This window comes from Grammomys surdaster, unplaced genomic scaffold, assembly GCF_004785775.1.
Source record: "Grammomys surdaster isolate TR1022 unplaced genomic scaffold, NIH_TR_1.0 126036, whole genome shotgun sequence".
Classification (NCBI taxonomy): Eukaryota; Metazoa; Chordata; class Mammalia; order Rodentia; family Muridae; genus Grammomys; species Grammomys surdaster.
Window position 1 is genome coordinate 1,690,837 of NW_021620849.1, and position 18,035 is coordinate 1,708,871.

General features: G+C 47.7%; 1 protein-coding gene across 2 annotated transcripts in view; it reads left to right on the top strand.

Moving 5' to 3' along the window:
- Window positions 1–18,035, top strand: part of Abhd2 (abhydrolase domain containing 2) — a 101,780-nt gene that overhangs the window by 63,789 nt on the left and 19,956 nt on the right. For both annotated transcript variants that reach the window (XM_028754769.1, XM_028754768.1), the window contains exons 6-10: window positions 6,985–7,168; window positions 9,553–9,645; window positions 12,722–12,832; window positions 14,881–14,950; window positions 16,788–16,872. In XM_028754769.1, coding sequence (XP_028610602.1) covers window positions 6,985–7,168; window positions 9,553–9,645; window positions 12,722–12,832; window positions 14,881–14,950; window positions 16,788–16,872 — 543 coding nt within the window. The remainder of the gene's footprint in view (window positions 1–6,984; window positions 7,169–9,552; window positions 9,646–12,721; window positions 12,833–14,880; window positions 14,951–16,787; window positions 16,873–18,035) is intronic.

Genomic DNA, 18,035 nt, shown 5'->3' on the forward strand with positions numbered 1-18,035 from the left:
CCTGTTGAGTCTAACATAGAACTATGCATTTGTTTGCATGTTGGTTCTTAATGTAGGTTGGTACCTGTAGGGGTGATATTTAGAAAATAGCACCCGGTCTGGCTTGTTTCCGGGCAGCCGCCATGTTCCCGCTGCTCTTTGGCTCTGACCTGGGCCCTGGCACCAATGAGACACCAGCATGGGGGATGGCTCTGCCAATCCACCACACTGCATCCACAAAGCTTGGCTGAACCCCAATGTCTGCCATCCTCACAGTACCTGGTAGATTCTTAAAGTTTAATGGTTATTTAAAGGATTTATATATTTAGAAATGCTCAGTTAACAAGATGCCCACACAATTAGAGTTGTTACCCAGTATCTAACCTTTTGATAGAAGTTGCTACCCAGGACAGCTTTCGACCCATCCATAGTTTTCCATGGCTGCTCCCTTTCTCCTCCCTTTCCTCTCTTTTTCCCCTCCTCTTCCTCTTTTTCTTCCCTCCCCTTCCTCTCTTCTTCTCCCAGCTCCACCTCCTCTTCTGCCTAATCACTGAGCTCCGCTGCAAGTACAATGTAGCAGAATAAATATTCCGGTATAGGTGCCTTTGAGATAAAACTAGAAACCCTAAAGGGTGGTTGTCAGCCTTGGAAGGGGAAAAGGCCCCTGCCCCTAGAGTAACCATATATAACTTAGGGACCTAACTGAGACACTAGAAAGTCAAGGGAGCTCTTACTGATGTCCATATCTGAACAGCAGACTCGCTTCAGGACTCTCAGGCTTGTGGCTTCCAAAGAGATCGATCACCCATAGTCCAGGGTTCCTGTCATGTAGAGTTGCAGATGTGAGTTTTAAGTAAATTTACATGTCCCCTCCTTTGGTTTTATGAGACAGGGTCTTGTGTTGCCCAGGCTGAATTCAAACTTGCTTTGCAGCCAAGGCTAGCCTTGAACTCCTCATTCTCCTGCCTCACCTCCCAAGAGTTGGGATTACAGGTTCCCACACCCAGTGGTTATGTTTGTTTTCCTTCCTTATTTCCTTCCTTTTCATACTTTAAAACATTTTTTTCAGGTTTATTTTATGTGTATGAGTGTTTTGCCAGTATCTGTGTTTATGTGCCTTATGCATGCCAGGTGCCTGTGAGGTTCAGAAAAGGACATTGGATCCCCTGGAACTAGAGTTATGGATGGCTGTGAACCACCATGTGGATGCTGGGAATTAAACCAGGGACCTCTGGAGGAGCAACACATTCTTTAGCTACTGAACTATCCAGCCTTTTTCATTTTCTTTTTGTAGTACTGGGGCTCAAACTCTGGGCTCTGCACATACTGTTACCAAGCAAATATCCTGCCTCTGAACTATACGCTTGTCCAACACAGTAAATTTGAAGACATTTCTGTTTTGTTTCCCTTGTTCTGTCCATCCTATAATTGATTAGATCATCAGCCTAGATGCTTCTGTAAACTTGTCATAGCTGCCATCTTCTATGACGCAGGCTCAGTTAGGGATCGTGTTGATTCCAGAGTGACAATGTGAATTGTCTTGCCTCTGCTTAAAAAGTCAAACAATGACTTGGCAGTGGTGGCGCACGCCTTTAATCCCAGCACTTGGGAGGCAGAGGCAGGTGGATTTCTGAATTTGAGGCCAGCCTGGTCTACAGAGTGAGTTCCAGGACAGCCAGGGTTACACGGAGAAACCCTGTTTTGAACCTCGCCCCCCCCCCAAAAAAGTCAAACAACAGACACCATGAGGAGGGACAGACAAGAGAAGGGGACAGAAGGAAGGTGGAAGTGAAGATGCCCAAGCTCATTAGGGGGCAGTTTCTGAAGAGCAAGACCCAACTTCAGGACAGGCAGCAAAGCACTGTGTGGGATCTGCTGCCAAGATCCCAGTGTGTGAGCCTGCAGCTGTAAGAAGCATTGGTACCTGTACCGACAGAGCTTGAAGCATTCATTTTCTTTCTACGACGAGGACAAGGCAAGCTAATTTCATTTCTGCAGCTATTTCCTTCCTTGGTGACTCATCTTGGGTAGCTTCCACTTGGCTTTAAGGAATGAGTCAAGTACCTTTACTATGAAAATGACAGGGCAGCCGAGCCCCAACCACCCGCTGTCAGTGAGCCAAATTGTTAAACGCGGTGGGACGGATACTCAAGTGCTTATTTCCGGCCCGCAGCACAGTGGTGCTGACCAGTGTGTGTCCTTCCATTGCGCATGACTCAAACTTTGCTCTTACTCACTTCGCATCCTGAGGTGTGCCCACCAAATGCCAGGCCCATGCCTGGCACAGAGCATACAGACATGACTCAGCTGTTCCACGCACAGGAACACCATGTCTCGGAGTTCGTATATTTTGGCCTGCTTAGTCATGTTCATGTCATTTAGGGACATGGCTTTTGGTTTCTCATTTGTTTTTTTGAGGTAGAGTCTCATGTAGTCCAGGCTGGCCTTGAACACACTTTGTTGCCAAGGATAACCTTGAACTTCTGACCCTTCTGCCTCCACCTCCCAAGTGCAGAATTAGAGTTGTGTACCACCTCACCCAATTTGTATGGTCCTATGGATTGAACCCAGAGCTTCCTGCATCCTAAGCTAGCTTTCTACCAACTGAGCTACACCCCTGGCCCAGGCTTCTGAGATAGTAGCTTTCAGGAAGTCTTTACTTTGTCTTTCTGTAGAGAAAAGAGACTTAAAGAAAAGGCAACAGCTCTTTCCCATTCTCTTCCCGATAGTGTCCTGTCTTCTTGTGTGATTCATCTCTCTAAAGCCAGGCTGCTGGATCATATTTCATCTCGCCTTTGAAAGCTACACTGAGATTGGATGTATAATCTTATTATTGGTGCTAATCCCAGAAGGATCAAAGCCATAGAACCTCATTAAAACCCCCCACTATGGACATACAGATTACTGTAGTGCTTAGCACAAGAAGCCAGAGTGGGCCTAAGAGCATTAGCATCTGGCTTCGGGTGGAAATCAGGAGTTCCCAGCACCACCAGGAGGCCAGTCCTGGCATGAGGCAGACACACCATGACTACCCTTCCCTTGCCTGGACCAGGTGGCTACTCTTCAAAGACAACAACAGCTTTTCTAGCACTGGACAGAGCTGGCCCTTCATCAAGATCAGATGTGTTTTGATTTAACGAAGGTGCCTGAAGAGCCTACACCACTAGCTGTAACTGCTCCTCAATTGTGTAGCAAAGCCAAGTTTTGTGACTGTTCCAGGCCTCAAATAATTAGGTTCAAATCAAAGTACTACAAGAGAGATCAGATGGGAAGACAGGAAGTCTTTAATAGCTGATCAGTACCGCCCTGCAGTACTAATGCCTCCGTAGGTTTGTGATACAGGGCTGAAGACTTGGGTTGCAGACACAAGTCTCAAAGACCAGCATCCCACTCATTCACTGTGGGGGAGTGCATGTCACCTCAGTAAGTGGTTGTTTCTTTGTCGGTGTGATCCAAACAAAGCCTACAGCAGAGTGTGCCTCCCTCCTTCTCTCCGCTCAGGCCATGCCGATTAAGCATCCTGTAAGCATCTGGCTCACAGATGCAGTGGGGAGCAAGATCAAGGACATCTTTATGGAGTTTGTAATCTCATAGCAGCTCACTCAGCATTAGCACACAGCATAGAGAGATGAGTAATTAGCCAAGGATGATATTAGGCAGAAATCCAAAGAAATAGTAGAGAAGAAGTAAGGGGGTTTGGAACAGTTTAAATAAATCCCCTCAGAACCATTCTTTATGCAAATAATGTCCCCAGAGTAAACTGCTGTCCTGGCATTACTGATGTGTTGGGTCTCTTTAGCATGGCCGGAACTGGCCTCGGGGATCTTCATTTGACTCTATTTTTAAACTGGCTAGATTTTTTTTTTATTATCACTAAATATGAAACCCACAGTTCTTCCCTTGGTATCTGCCACAGTTTGCCACAAATGCTCAGTTAGATACATGCACACATATCTTTCCCCTTTGAACCTAAGTGTGCACATGAGATGGCAGGCACTGTTTCCTGCAACCTCCCATTTTGGTACCTCTGAAAGATGTCTTGCTGATAGAAATGGAGGGGGGGGCGGGGATTCTAGGGTCTTCACTGCTCCAAACAGCGGTTGCCAAGAACATCTGCGTACATACATCTTTGCACACATATACATTGTATCTGCAGTATAAGGTTCCCAGAAATGGAATTGCTAGACCAAAACACTGTATGTTTCTTTTATTTTGTTCTTATTTGAAACAGGGTCCAACTATGTAGCCCAGGCTAGACCTGAACTTAGTATCAATGATTCGAAGAATTAGACTTTTTCTGGTTTTCAAGATCTGGTCTCATATAGCCTGAGCTGGCTTGGAACATTCGATGTAGCCAGTGATAACCCTGAACTCCTGATCCTCCCAAGTGCTAGAATTTCAGATGTGTGCCACCTGCCTTAAGGGCTGTACTAAGAAAAATAAATTATGTGTGTATTAGTTGCTTCTCTGTCACTGTGATAAAATGCTATGACCGAGGCAACTTATAGAAGAATTTATTTAGGCTTATGGTTCTACAGAGTTAGCATTCATAATGGTGGAACACTGGCAGCAGGCAGTCATGGCTGCTAGAGCAGGAGGTTGAAAGCTCACGTCTTGAACGGGAAGCCTGAAGCATGAGCTTTTAAACTTTCAAAACCTACCTCTTGAGTGTGGTGGCTCATACCTGTAATAGCCCCCATTGGGAGACTGAGGCAGGAGGATTGTCACAAGTTAGAGACAGCTTGGGCTATCTAGTGAATTCCAGGCTGACCTGGCCTAGGAAGGAAGGAAGTGAAAAGGAAACAGGAGAGGGAAGGTGTTTGTTCTCTTTAGGTGTTGGATGGATTTGAAGGGAAGGTGGCTACTCTGACTGGTCCCTGAGAAAACCTCGCATTAAGGAAATGTGGAAAGTTGCTCTACTTAAGATGCTTCTAAAAGGCCGAGCAGCGCCCCCATCTGTGCAGATTGCTTACTGCATGTAGAAAGGGAAGGAACTCTGGAAAGAGATAACCCAGAAACAGACAGGAGTGTACCTTAAAAAGTCCTTTCTCTTATAATTCAGAGCAGGTAACTTTGTTGTGTGAGACAAGGTCTTGCTATACAACCAGGCTAGCCTGGAAATCAGGCTCTCTTCAATCTCACACAATCCTGCTTTAATATACTACACACTCACATGTGCACCTAGAGTGCTGGGTTGCAAAGGTATATCACCAGGCCTGCTTTATCTTATTTTATTTCTGTTTCTTGCTATATTTCCCCAGCTGGCCTACAAACCTGCCTCAGCCTCCTAACTGCTAAGACAACAGGAGTCAGCTATGATACCCAGACAGAACCCTTCTTCTTTAGAGAAAGTAGTTCTTAGGCCTGGCGGTACACATGAGCACCCAGGGGCTTTGATTAAACATCATGGCCAAAGCAACTTGTGGGAGGAAGGGGCTTATTTCACCTTATAACTGCCAGGTCACGGTCCATCGCTGAGAGAAACCACGGCAGGAACTCAAACAGGATCCCGGATGCAGGAGCTGAAGCAGAGGCCAAAAGGGGTGCTCTGCTCCTCACACCTCACTCAACCCAACTTTTTAAGCAACCCAAGGCCGACTGCCCAGGGGTGGCACCACCCACAGAGGGCTGGGCCCTCACACATCAGTCAGTAATCAGAAATGGGAGTTGGGGGGGGGGGCTGGAGAGATGGCTGAGCAGTTAAAAAGCACTAGCTGCTCTTCCAGAGGACCTGAGTTCAATTCCCAGCAACTACATGGTGGCTCACAACCATCTGTAATGGAATCTGATGCCCTCCTCTGTTATGCCTGAAGACAGCAATAATGTGCTCATATACATAAAATAATTATTCTTTAAAAAAAGGAAAGAAAGAAAGAGCAAGCCCCTCAGACTTGCCTACAGCCCAGTCTGGTGGGGGCATCATCTCAGTTCAGGTTCCCTCTTCCCAAGTGACTCCAGTTTGTATCAAACCAGCACAGACAGGTAGAAAGGAGTTGTTCTAGACTCTAAAAGTGGTGTCCCACATGGCTCGCCAATTCTGGAAGCTACTGTTAAGCCAGCTAGGGTTATCAGACTTTCGTGCCAGTGGCAGGACAGCAGCCCCCATTCCCACTGTAAACCCACACGTTTTGTTGCTGGTGTGTATGATGTGTGCTTCTGCTAGTGTCCAGCCGTGTTTCCCTGCTAGGTTTTACTCTTAAGTTGGCTCCCTGACGTCTGGGTTTGCTAGTAGAAGAATGTGCTGAATCCTTCACTTCTACGTGCCCACCAGCAACTTTCTCTCAGCAAAGCTACTGAGCCATAGCTAGGCTCTGACAGTGCCCAGGGGACAGTGGCTGAGAGCATTCCCCCTAGGCAGACCAGGCGTAAACACCCTCTCCGTTCACACAGCCCCTCTGAGGGTTTCAGAATGAGTTGTCCTCCCTTGCCACCCTACCCCTATGTCACCAAGAACATTTGAACCCTGCAGAGCATCCCAGGTGTCCCTGTGGACTTGGGGTTCATCTTCTTTGTGTCCCCAGAGTTGACAAGAAGGTCCGGTAAATAACATCCTCTGGGTTCTTAACACCATGAATCATTGTACACATGGGGATAGCACCCCAATTTGTAGCTAAGAAGCTAATCAGTCCTCAAAGGGCTTAACTCTTCCTTGTATTTATATCTATGTGTGAACATAGCTGCTTAACGCTCACCCCGAAAATCTATTTGGATGCCCTTGAGCATCTAAACCAGTAAATCACGGCCCACCTTTAAAAGCATTCATTGTAAGTATATGTACATCTGCTCACAAACACTGCTAATGCCCAGTTTTCTCTAATACAAGGGAACATCTCTCACATAGCTAAAAAAACAGTATCTATCTGCCTACCTGCTTATTCTCAACACACATTCACACGTGCCTCATTCTTCAGTGCACGGGCACCCAGTTAGCAACACTCCAGCTTGCATTTTCTTCAGTATCTGTTGCATCGGAAATGGTTGGGTGACCTCTCCTTTTGCCTGCAGGCTGCACATGGGAATTTGGAGCCATGGTGAACTACATCAAGAGGACATATCCCCAGACCCAGCTGGTCGTCGTGGGCTTCAGCCTGGGTGGTAACATCGTGTGCAAATACTTGGGCGAGACACAGGCAAACCAGGAAAAGGTCCTATGCTGTGTCAGTGTGTGCCAAGGGTACAGCGCACTGAGGTGAGTCATCACACACACACACACACACGTTTCTCCCCTTGGGTCCTTCAGCTGACAGTACTTGTTTATAGAGCTAACCCAGGACACCAGGGTCCAGGGAGCACCTTGCAGGCTGAGCAAAAGTTTCCAACTCTTACACTCAACTGGATTTACTTCCATGTCGTCCTAGCAGGCCTGTTATGCCTGAGATACATAATAGTATTTTGGGATCAGATCTGTAATTGGGTCACCAAAGCGACTGTAATCGCCACTGCTTCCCTAGGGAGTCTCATTATGTCTGAGATTCCAGAATACGGCAGAACTACGAGTTAGCAAGGGAACACAGCAAACAGCAGTGTCTGACCCCTGGGCCTTGTGACCCCTAGATCCCTCCATCCAGCGGGAGCATTGAGTCTCAGACAGTGTCAGAAGCAACTCATAGAAATCTCCTAAGCAGGTCCTCACCTGATGGATTCTTCTCTCAGGCATCCTAGTGATCCTCCCAGATGGCCCAGGGAGCAAATACCTCAGCCATTAGTCTCCTGCCTGCAGACACGATACAGGATGAGGTCATGTGTGTGAAGTGCTCAGAACAGCACCCGGCTACAGAATGCAACTATGTGCAGCATCATTACTGCTCACTGGGAAACTAAAGAGGGTGGGTTAGATCAGGGGATCACAGAGACCAGTCCGGTGAGCTGTTGGCTGTCTCTGTTCATTGAGAATCACTGGGATGGCTTGCAGAATAGCTCTGTGGATGAGGCGCTTGCTGGGTAAGTCTGATGTCCCAGGTTTAATCACCGAAATGCAGCGGTCCTCTGACCTCCACTGTGTGGCAGGGCATGCTCACCCACACACATCATCCTGAACACACGATGATGATAAGGAAGGTTTAAAAGAAAAGAATCACTTGAGGGGATCACGTTAGAAAGAAGCTCAGCTGGTGGAGCCCTACATCTGGAAACTCTCACTTGGCAAAGCCTGGGAATCTGCCTCCGAGACCCGTGTTCGTAGATGATTCCACATTAAGCAGTCATTGCAGTCATTGAGTATGACGACCTGAGAAGTCTCTAAGCTCTGGCATTCTTGAACTAGGTTAGCCTCTTGACCTGTGGGAGCCTTCCCACAGATGCTGAATCCATACACCCTTTATCTTGGCCCAGTGAGAAATATCCAACTCTCAGCTCATGTCACACGAAACCAGAGCTAGCCAGAGTCCATCCTGCCCAGCCACTTGGATAAGAAAAGGATACTCAGGTAGACCGACAGCCTTCCACCTGACCCGAGGGAGCAGGGCCTAGAGATAGGAGATCCTCCCTGCTTTCACCTGACAGCTGGCGTGATGGTCAGCATCCTGTCTACTGTTAGAAATCACTAGATTCCCTTCCTGACTTCAGCACAAGGAGCTTGCCGTAAATGCTAACCTAGTGTGCACAAAGCACTGGGTTTTATAAATAGGAAGCTTGTGACAAATTTGTCCTCTCCTCCCTTCCTCCCTCTCCTCTCCTCCGTCCTGTCTGCTCAGTGCCCCGATCTTAACAAGAACAAGGTTCCTCTGAATTTGCAGCAATAGTGCCATCTCCTGTCAGTAGGTGATCAGCACAGTTAGCAAAGCAAGGGGTTCAAATAAGACAGAAAGACTGAATGCAATAGGAACCTAGAATCTGTGAAGGGCTTCTTTCAGCTCCATCCCTGATACCTCTAAGAGTTACATACACACCATCGCCTACTGTCACATGAGATCCATACAATAAAGAGGAAAAAAGGTAGGCTGATTCTCTAGTACGTGATTGACCTTTAGCTGAAGCCTGCCAAGGGCTTCATGGGATGGGATGTGGCAGCTCAGAGAAGTGCCAGGGACTCTTCACATAGATCAAATGGCAACAGGGGTCGAAGGTCAAGAGGGGAGGAACCAAGTTGAAGCAGCAACAGGTTGTGGCTTGATGGTTAAGAAGAAAGGCATTGGGCGAGTATTCATAGTGGCCCACTATGATGCCCTGGCTGGCCTTTCTGCACCTGTGGAGTGCAGGGGTCCCGTACATGATAGCAGCTTCTGTCCCCCTAAGGTGTGTTATTCTCCACTGGAAGCTTCAGATTTTGGTTTTGGAACACATCACACACACCTTTATGCTCCCCACTTTTTTTTTTTTTTAAATCAATTGGAGCAGATTCTCAGCCAGCCAGGAGGGTGCCAGGCATTCTTCTAACAACCAACTGTGCCTTTCTGGCCTTGGAGGCTTCCTGCTGGGTCATCTTCAGAGAGATTCTTGGTTCCTTGCTTCTCCCTGGATGTTTGAATGCTACACATCAAAGCTGTTATCCAGCATGAGAGCCAAAGCCAGCCTGTACTCCCCACAGAGCCCTTCGTGGCTGTCCTGGAGTCTAACTTTCTGTGGTTCCTGCAGGGCCCAGGAGACCTTCATGCAGTGGGACCAGTGCCGCCGGTTTTACAACTTCCTCATGGCTGACAACATGAAGAAGATCATCCTGTCTCACAGGTATAGGACCCTCTCTTCTGTCTCAGCTGGTACCTTGGTACCTCCTCCCACTAAAACAAGACAAGGCACCTCTTCACATACCATTCTTCACCCAGGTGGAACATTCCTGAGGTGGCCTGTCACTGTTTAGGTGGCCTTCCTCCTCAGGATGCTTCTGTACATGGATCCAGGACTGGGTCTTTGCATGGAGGCTCAGAGCAGAGAACCATGCCTGCTCAAGGCTCAGGCCCTTGGAGCAGTGGGAAAGAAACAGGAGTCTGCCAGGGTTGTCCCGAGATGCTTTGTTATCACTGCTCCTGCTGAATTCTCTCGCCCTCCTCCCTGGCACTTCCCCTCCCCTCTAGCTAGACTGGAGCATGTGGGCCTGCTCCCTTTGCCTCTCCACACCTCTGTCCTTGTCAGCAGCTGCTCGCTAGGCCAAGCCCATCCCTAAGGCCCACCTCAGGTCTCCCTTCTCCCACCAGGCTGCCTTTCTGAGGCTTCTCCTAGCTCTGTCCTGTGACTCAAATGTGCTGGCCATTTTTCCACTCCTCCTAGAGCCTGGTACCCAAGGAACACTCAAGAAACAAAGTTTGGAGGAGGCTTTTGGCATCACCCTAAGAAAAAAATCCTAAATGGTTAATTTCTCAGTCCTTTTTATCTGTTGGTTGGTTTGGGGGGTGGGTTTCTTTTTTGTTTTTTTTGGGGGGGGGGTTGTTTGTTTGTTTGTTTGTTTGTGAGGGAGGGAGGTGTTTGTTTTAGATGTGAGTTCACTATGTTAACTAAGTCGGTCCTAAACTCTTGAGTTCGAGCAATCCTCCTGCTGAACCTCCTGCATGCTGGGCCCACAGGTGGGCACCCCTGTGCCTACTTCTTAATCTCTTCCCTCCACTCTAGTGCTTAAAACAACATTGTCTAGCCTGGCCTAGCCACATTCTCTGAGCTAAGCTGAGCTTCCTGTGGGTAGGCTCCTATGGTACCTAAGCAAGGCTGGTCCTTACAGCCCCTCAAATCACAAGCTGCCAGGCATATCCTCAGGTCCTTGTGTCAGGTGGGTTGAGAAAAAGAGACTCCTGTCGCCTGTGCTATGGCTAAGTCATCCATCCCCTTCAGCTCCTCTGATTTGAGCGTCAGTCCCATGCTGGACATGAGCTGGGAGGGCCCAGGTGTAGTTCCGGTGGGTCTTAGGATTTTCTCTAGCCAGATGGGATGAAATTAGATTGCCGATGCCAAGTTTGAGTCCTTATGTCTGTACTTCTAGGATGGACAGGGAGTCTCCTAGGGAAGATTTGTTTTTCTGGAAGGGTGAGTGTTGCTGAAAAGTCCTGAAGGTTCATTATGCAATTGTTAACAAATTGGGAAGGCATGTTAGTGTGTTTACCAGAGAAAGCCAACTAACTGAAATCTTAGGGACACTTTAAGTTATAATTCCATCCTTTGCCACCTTATTTGGGAAAAAGTAAGTCCTAAGGAAGGATGTTGGTCTCCTTTTAGAGAGGTTATAAATGGATACCAGAACACTTCATTTCTGGCATGAATGTTTCCTACTGTCGAGCCAAACCTCAAAGCAAACTCAGTCCTCCCCCTGCTGCGTGACTGGGAGAACCAGCTTGGAAGGGAAGTCCGCTCTGCCCGTTGTCATCCATACCTTTATCACCATGCCCTGCATGGACATTCCTCTCCATAGAAATGACCGCTGTATTGAACCCACTCCTGTCTTCTAGACGGACAGGTTCAAACAACATCAGAATCGCAGTCAGCCCCACAGAGGTCTTGTCTGTGCTGAACATATGCAGGTTTCTTTCTTAAGAGCTTGTTTGGAGGTTCTAGCAGGGGAGCTTAGCTGCTTGTATACCCTCGACTGAAAACCATCCTCTCTTTTGGGAAGGTCGTCCTCTTTGACCAAGCATGAAGCTTCCACAGAGCAGTGAGGGATGGAGGTCACTGGCCTAGCCAGCCCGATCACTCTCACATCTGAAAGTTTGTTTCTTACTCATTCCTTAAACAGTCTAGTCTAGTCTAGCAACTGTTTCCATTCCATCCATTCACAGTGTCTCAGGTATCACAAGTAACTTAGAGATGATTAAACGTACAGGAAATGGTATAGTTACAAATATATCCTAAAGCCAGGAATGGTGGCACATGTTCTTGTTGCCCAAGCTATTCAAAGAGTTGAGGCAGGAACATTGCTTAAGCCCAGGAGTTTGAGAACAAGTTGTGTAACACAAAGAGACCCCCATCCCATCCTGCCAACACCCTCCAAAAATATCAGTTTGTAGAGTATCTGTGTATTTGGATCTCTGAAGAATATTCTAGAACTAGTTGTCCGTGGATACAAAGGGTGACACTGTATGGCTTTTTGGTTAGCACTGTGAAGAGCTGCTGACTTACCCAGATGATGAAGGGGTTACTGGAAGCTTCCTTATTAAGCAACACAGACGGCTTGTAAGGGGAACAAAGACCTGCCAGTGGCTGGCAGCATCAACATCAGTGTAACATACAGTTGCTAGACCATGTTTGGCCCGAAACCCATCACTCTTCCAAAAGGCCCTTCCTGGGAGTCCTCCCCTGTGCCAGCTTGAAACCTAGTCTTTGGTTTCAGGTCTTGGTATCCTGAAAGGAAAATAAGGTTTTGATGTTCATTTTCCTATACATTCTCATCCTTGTGGATGTCCGTTCTACAGGCTCAAAGGATACCCAGTCATGGCAGCACATGCTTGTAATCCCAAAGTGTGGGAGGTAAAGGCAGGAGGACCGAGAGTCCAAGGTCATCCTTGGCTATGTGGGAAATTTGAAATGAGCCAGGGCTTCAGGAGACCATGTGTAAATAAATACATAAATAAGAAAGAGATTGGGCTCAAGTAGAGTGCTTGCCTAGCATGCATAAGGCCCCAGGTTTAATCTCCAGTAGCACAAGAAAACAAAAATCAAAATAAATTAAAAAAAACAAAAACCTGGAGGGCTGTATATCTGATTCACTGTACCGCTTGGTCCCATGGCAACTGGCGCTCCCGGTCTGCCTGTGGGCAGGGAAGCAGGCTCCGCGATGCTGGTTTCTCCTCTACATTGCTTTGTTCACTTGTGTGCCTTGTTCTAGACAAGCCCTCTTTGGAGACCATGTTAAGAAACCCCAGAGCCTGGAGGACACGGACTTGAGCCGGCTCTACACAGCAACATCCCTGATGCAGATTGATGACAACGTGATGAGGTGGGTCCTCAAGGAGTGCCGTGGGGCAGGTGCCAGGCCGGAGGCCGCCATCCACTCTGCCCAGCGCCACAGCCTTGCCTCGCTTGCTTCAGAGGCTTCTTTTCATTTTAATAAGTAGCTAATGCTTAGAAGGAAATCATACGAAAATTCTCATCTCTTGGAAGTGGGAAAGGAATATGGCCATCCCATGTGGCACAGGCAGCTTGAACTGGGTGGGGAAGTGTGCCCTCCTAGTGGTCCCCATCTGTATACACAGTGTGTCCTGCCTCAACACGGGACAAGATCAGTGCCACCCAGATCTGCCTTTACAGTGGAGGGAAGTCGTTCTTGTACGTGGTAAGCATGCTTATTCAGACTTCAGTGGCCGACTCTCTATCAAAAGCAGGTGACCAAAGGTAGAGCAAGAGACCTACGGGTTTCAAATGACACATGGATCCACTTTCTGTGGGTGGCGATGAGGTGAGAATGCTTCTGGGTGGAAGACACAATCCCTGCTCATTTCCCTCGTTCCCTCATTTCCTGCCTGGACCCTGGCACCTATGATCTCACCTCGGCTGGTACTGGCACCTTCTCACTGAGGTTAGAAAACTTGTACAGTTGGTCTCAGACCCTGTCACTGTCTTTCACATTTTACAATCCCTTGATACCTTTAAACATAGCCTAAAACAAGCAGGTCCTCTCAGTGGGCGGCCATTGGCTGGAGACCACGAGACCTCTGCTTCCTTTCTTCACGGGTCTTTCCTAGCCTTTCATATCAGGGAAACCTGACGGTGTCGGTTACTATGTTTTCAAAACAAATAGAAATATGGAATTGCTAGTATATTTAAAAGACAGAAATAAACGATGCCCAGCCCTTGCAGTACATGACTTACTGTGGTACCTATTAGGAGGACAAAAGTACTTTAATTTTAATTTAATATAAAATTCTCATCCATCTTCCTAATTTAAGCCCAAAAGAAAACGTCCCTCAGTTCCTGTTTCTTAATCTGTGAATATCTTTGTCATTAGTAGTATCGACGAGTGGTAATGGTTCATAATCAAACCCTAGCAGCATCCTCAGAGTAGTCCCCAGCAACGCTGGAGGCATGGAACACCTTGGGGATAGTGCGGAGGACAGATGCACACATCCTGGGTGTGCTGTCTGCTCACAGCCTCCTTCCTTACCAGAGGTCCCTAATGGTCTAGCCTGAGCCTTTCTGATCATTTCCAGACCAAGGTACCTAAGAAAGCTGGAAATGGAAGAGATCCACAGCTCTGTGGGAGGCAGAACATCTCAGAGACCTGAATTGAAAGAGAAAGTCTACCTTCGGGGACTAGAGTCCCCACCCTGGGCACGGAAAAAACGGGATTTCAGAGGTCTTCTGGCCAACAGTAGAATTTGGGCCTTAGATCTCTCTAGCTGAACTCTCCAGGCCTCTCATGACACAGGGCTGAGCAGTGCTGCCCTGGTGTTGTTAAACTGCAGTTTGTCACTGACGAGTACTCTTCCCTGAGTGGACAGACCTGGTAGCTTCAAAGCTCTTGTCATACCTTACTCTCCAGCACATGTTTGAGTATAGTTTCATTTTGAGGTAACCCAGCTGAAGGGAAAGTTCTAGCTCATGCATGCCTATGAACCTGAGTTTCTGTCAAAGGTGGTAAACAACTTTATACTGCCTCAAAAGACTCCACAGCCAGTGGTGATTATTACAGTTAATACTGCCTGAGATTGTTTCAGTCATGTCATAGGCCTCATAGCACCATTAAGTAAGGTCCTGCCTTTGGTCCACTTTACAGTGAAACAGCCAAGGCCCAGGAAACTGGAGCATTTTCCTGAGATTACCCAACTAGAAAGTGGCTGAGTCAGGATTCGAATCCAGTTTCCAGGCCCAGGCTCCCGACTCCAAACTCTGCCACTTCCACACATTTTAGGGCAGGAGTTTGACCACAGTGAAGTCACTGCCTGTGTGGATTCTGCTATTGCAGTGAGTTAGTGTGGAAACCGGAGAGACATCAGCTCCGTTTTGTAACGTGTTGTTTTTTTGCCTTTGTGTGTCCTTGTGATCCAGAAAGTTCCATGGCTATAACTCCCTGAAGGAATATTATGAGGAAGAGAGCTGCATGAGGTACCTGCACAGGGTGAGTGACAGCCCCTCGCAGAATCACTGTCACTGAAGCCATGGTTACCTTTCCTAAGAGCACCACTCCAGCATCACGTCACCTGAACTTTCACTTGTACCAGCTGTCCTCTCTGTGACTGCCTCAGTCTAAATCCCAGAGCTGCTCTCAGATCAGGCTTCTCCCAAGTCTGTAAAATGGCTTGCAGCATCCAGTTCACCATTAGGCATCCTCTGACAGTACAGTTACTGCCCGTCTTCTGCTGTGGCTTCATGGAAGATCCTCTGGGTTTGTCTCCACCCCAGATCCTTTCTTGTGGCCACATGTATCTTATTAATATGCCATCTAGGACTAAACTTCCACATTTCTTGCCATGATCTGGCAAACACAGAATGAATTAGGGGAGTTCTGCACCAAAGAGATAAGGAGCATGCCATCTGAACATGTAATAGACATGGGAACACACACCTGGAATAACTAACCTCAGCACGCTGAGGCAGGAGGATTGCTGTGAGTTTGAGTCCAGCTTGTACATAGCAAGCACCAAGCCAGAGAGAACTGCATAGCAAGATCATGCCTTAAAAAAGAAAAAGGAGGCCAGCAAGATAGCTTCCGCAGGTGAGGGTGCTTGCCACCAAGCCTGGAGTTCTAAGTTCTAAAACCATGGTGAAAAAGAAATTAACTCCACAGTTGTCCTCTGACCTTGCATGCATGAGCACATGCGTGTACACAGACACACAAATAAATATAACTGCTGAGCCATCTCTCCAGCAACTCATTTACGCAGCTCATTTACAGTGTCCACCTGTTGGTTTGGCCACTAATCCTGTGCTCTGTTCTGTGGCTGTCTTATGGGTCCCCCTGAGTCATCTTCACTCACTCAGGCACTTGACACACCAGAGTTGTAGGAGAGCACAGGTAGTCACTATGTCATGATGACACTTCAGGACGGTCTGCATGCTCTGTCAGCACTACCTACACCCTACACCAACAGGAGGCACTGTTATCTGTTTTTCTCACCTGCATATTGAGCACAGTCCTGCCACGAGCTCCCTGCCACCCACCAGCCACTCCTATTTGTTTGTGTCGTTTGGTTGAAACAGGTACTGAACCTTCCATCTGCTGGGTAAGGGCTCTGCCACTGAGCCACATCTCTAACGCTTGGTGATATGTTTTTTTTTGTTTGTTTTGCTTTGTTTTGTTTTTTGTTTTTTTAAAATAGGATATATATTTATACCCACCCCAGGCTGGTCTTGATATATCTGTTCCCCAGCTGTGCAACAGATTACTACTGTAAATTCTGTCAGAATTCTTTTGCCTCCAGAGTACTGAGATTGAGTGTCCATATCTGGTTCCCACTTTGTTTGCATCTTTAAGATTCTTCTAGAAGGCCTTCTTTTCCTCTAGTGGCATGCACTTCTCTTTTTTACAATACAAACTGAAGGAGATAGATAGACAGATAGACAGACAGACAGACAGACAGACAGACAGATAGATGGTAGATAGGTAGATAGGTAGATAGATAGGCAGGCAGACATACAGACACACATACACCTTGATGCTGTCATTTTTCTGAGGGTTGTAGCTAATCTGAAACACTGAGGGTAATCAGAAATGCTGTGAATATCACTGAGTACTGCCGTCTTCCCCTGAGCACAGGTCTGGGGTACTGGCAGCTCTGCTCCTGTGCCGGCTGCCCAGTGGTGATCACTGCAGACCTGTCACTCATCTTACTGCCGGTGACGTGGGGCATTCCTAAGGCTCTAATCCAGCAAGCTGAGCTGTGTGCATTTCCCTCTGCTTCAAGGGCATGTTTGGTAGGGGGCGAACTTTAAGTCAGTTTACCTTCTTGCTGCAGATATACGTGCCTCTCATGCTGGTTAACGCAGCTGATGACCCCTTGGTGCATGAAAGCCTTCTAACCATTCCAAAGTCTCTCTCAGGTGAGTTTCTTCTTACTGTTTCTCGAGCCATGCAACAGATTACTGCTGTAAATTCTGTCACTTTCACTGTCCTGTCAGCATATGGAGACAAACCTCTTGACACAGTCTTAGGTTGCAAAGGACCCTGGGTAGCACCTTCTAGGCTTCCTTCCTGGTGCAGGAGACAGGACCACCACCCCTGATGTCCATCACCAGAAGAGTATTCAGTAGCAGTGTTTCTCAGGGCTAGAGAGCCTGAGTTAAAGAGAGATTTAGAACTAAAATTTGTCCTAAACAGCAAAACAAAGCAAAGCCAATTCTGCTGCCTCTGATGACAGCCTCTCCATCTGCTGGAGGACATAAGCAGCAGCAGAAATGGCAGAGAACACTGCTCATGGAAATGCTATGCAGACTCAGTCTATCCTGTGATCAACGCTACAGGGAAGGCAGAGAGGGAGCCTTCCCCTCGAGGGAAGGCGGGGCTTCCACCTCCCAGTTACTGTGTTATTTGCGTTGCTGAGCCCCAGGGTGTCAACTCCACTGCCAGGCTCTGGGACTACATCTCCTCTGTGTACTGATTACATACAGTAGCCTAAAGGAAGAACTGCTTCCTCCCCCGGCCCCCAGCTGCAAGAGCAGATAAGATTGCAGGGGAAGGGCTTCTGCCTTACAGCGCTTCTGTCCTGCTCAGGAGAAAAGCCTCGTGGTGGGGGTGCCCGTTACTTGATAGAAGCTATCTCCTGTCAACCCACAGCCACCCACAGACTCCCAGCACACCACAGCATGGCCCACTCAGCCACGTGCAACAGCACTTATCTCCTTCTGGACCAAAAATAACATCCACAGGACTAATGCTGTCCCACAGAAAAAATGTACAAAATAGCAACTAAGAAGGAAGAACAGAGGGAGTGAGGCAAAAACAGAGCCGTGTCCACTGCCCCCCCACCCATGTCCACGCTGTCCCCACCCCCTCCCCTATTGAATTTGGCTGCATCTTCTATTCATCTCTCCAGTAGCCATGGAGACTATCCTAAATATGGACCCAAGATCCAGCTTCATGCCCTCAGCTCTCATCCATTTAGCACATGGCACCAGGAGCCTGGGCATCTTTTAACACACCTTGCAGCTTGAGCCTCAGTCCTGAAGGTTGATGCTAGGCATGAGAAAGTTCTGACTACATTGAG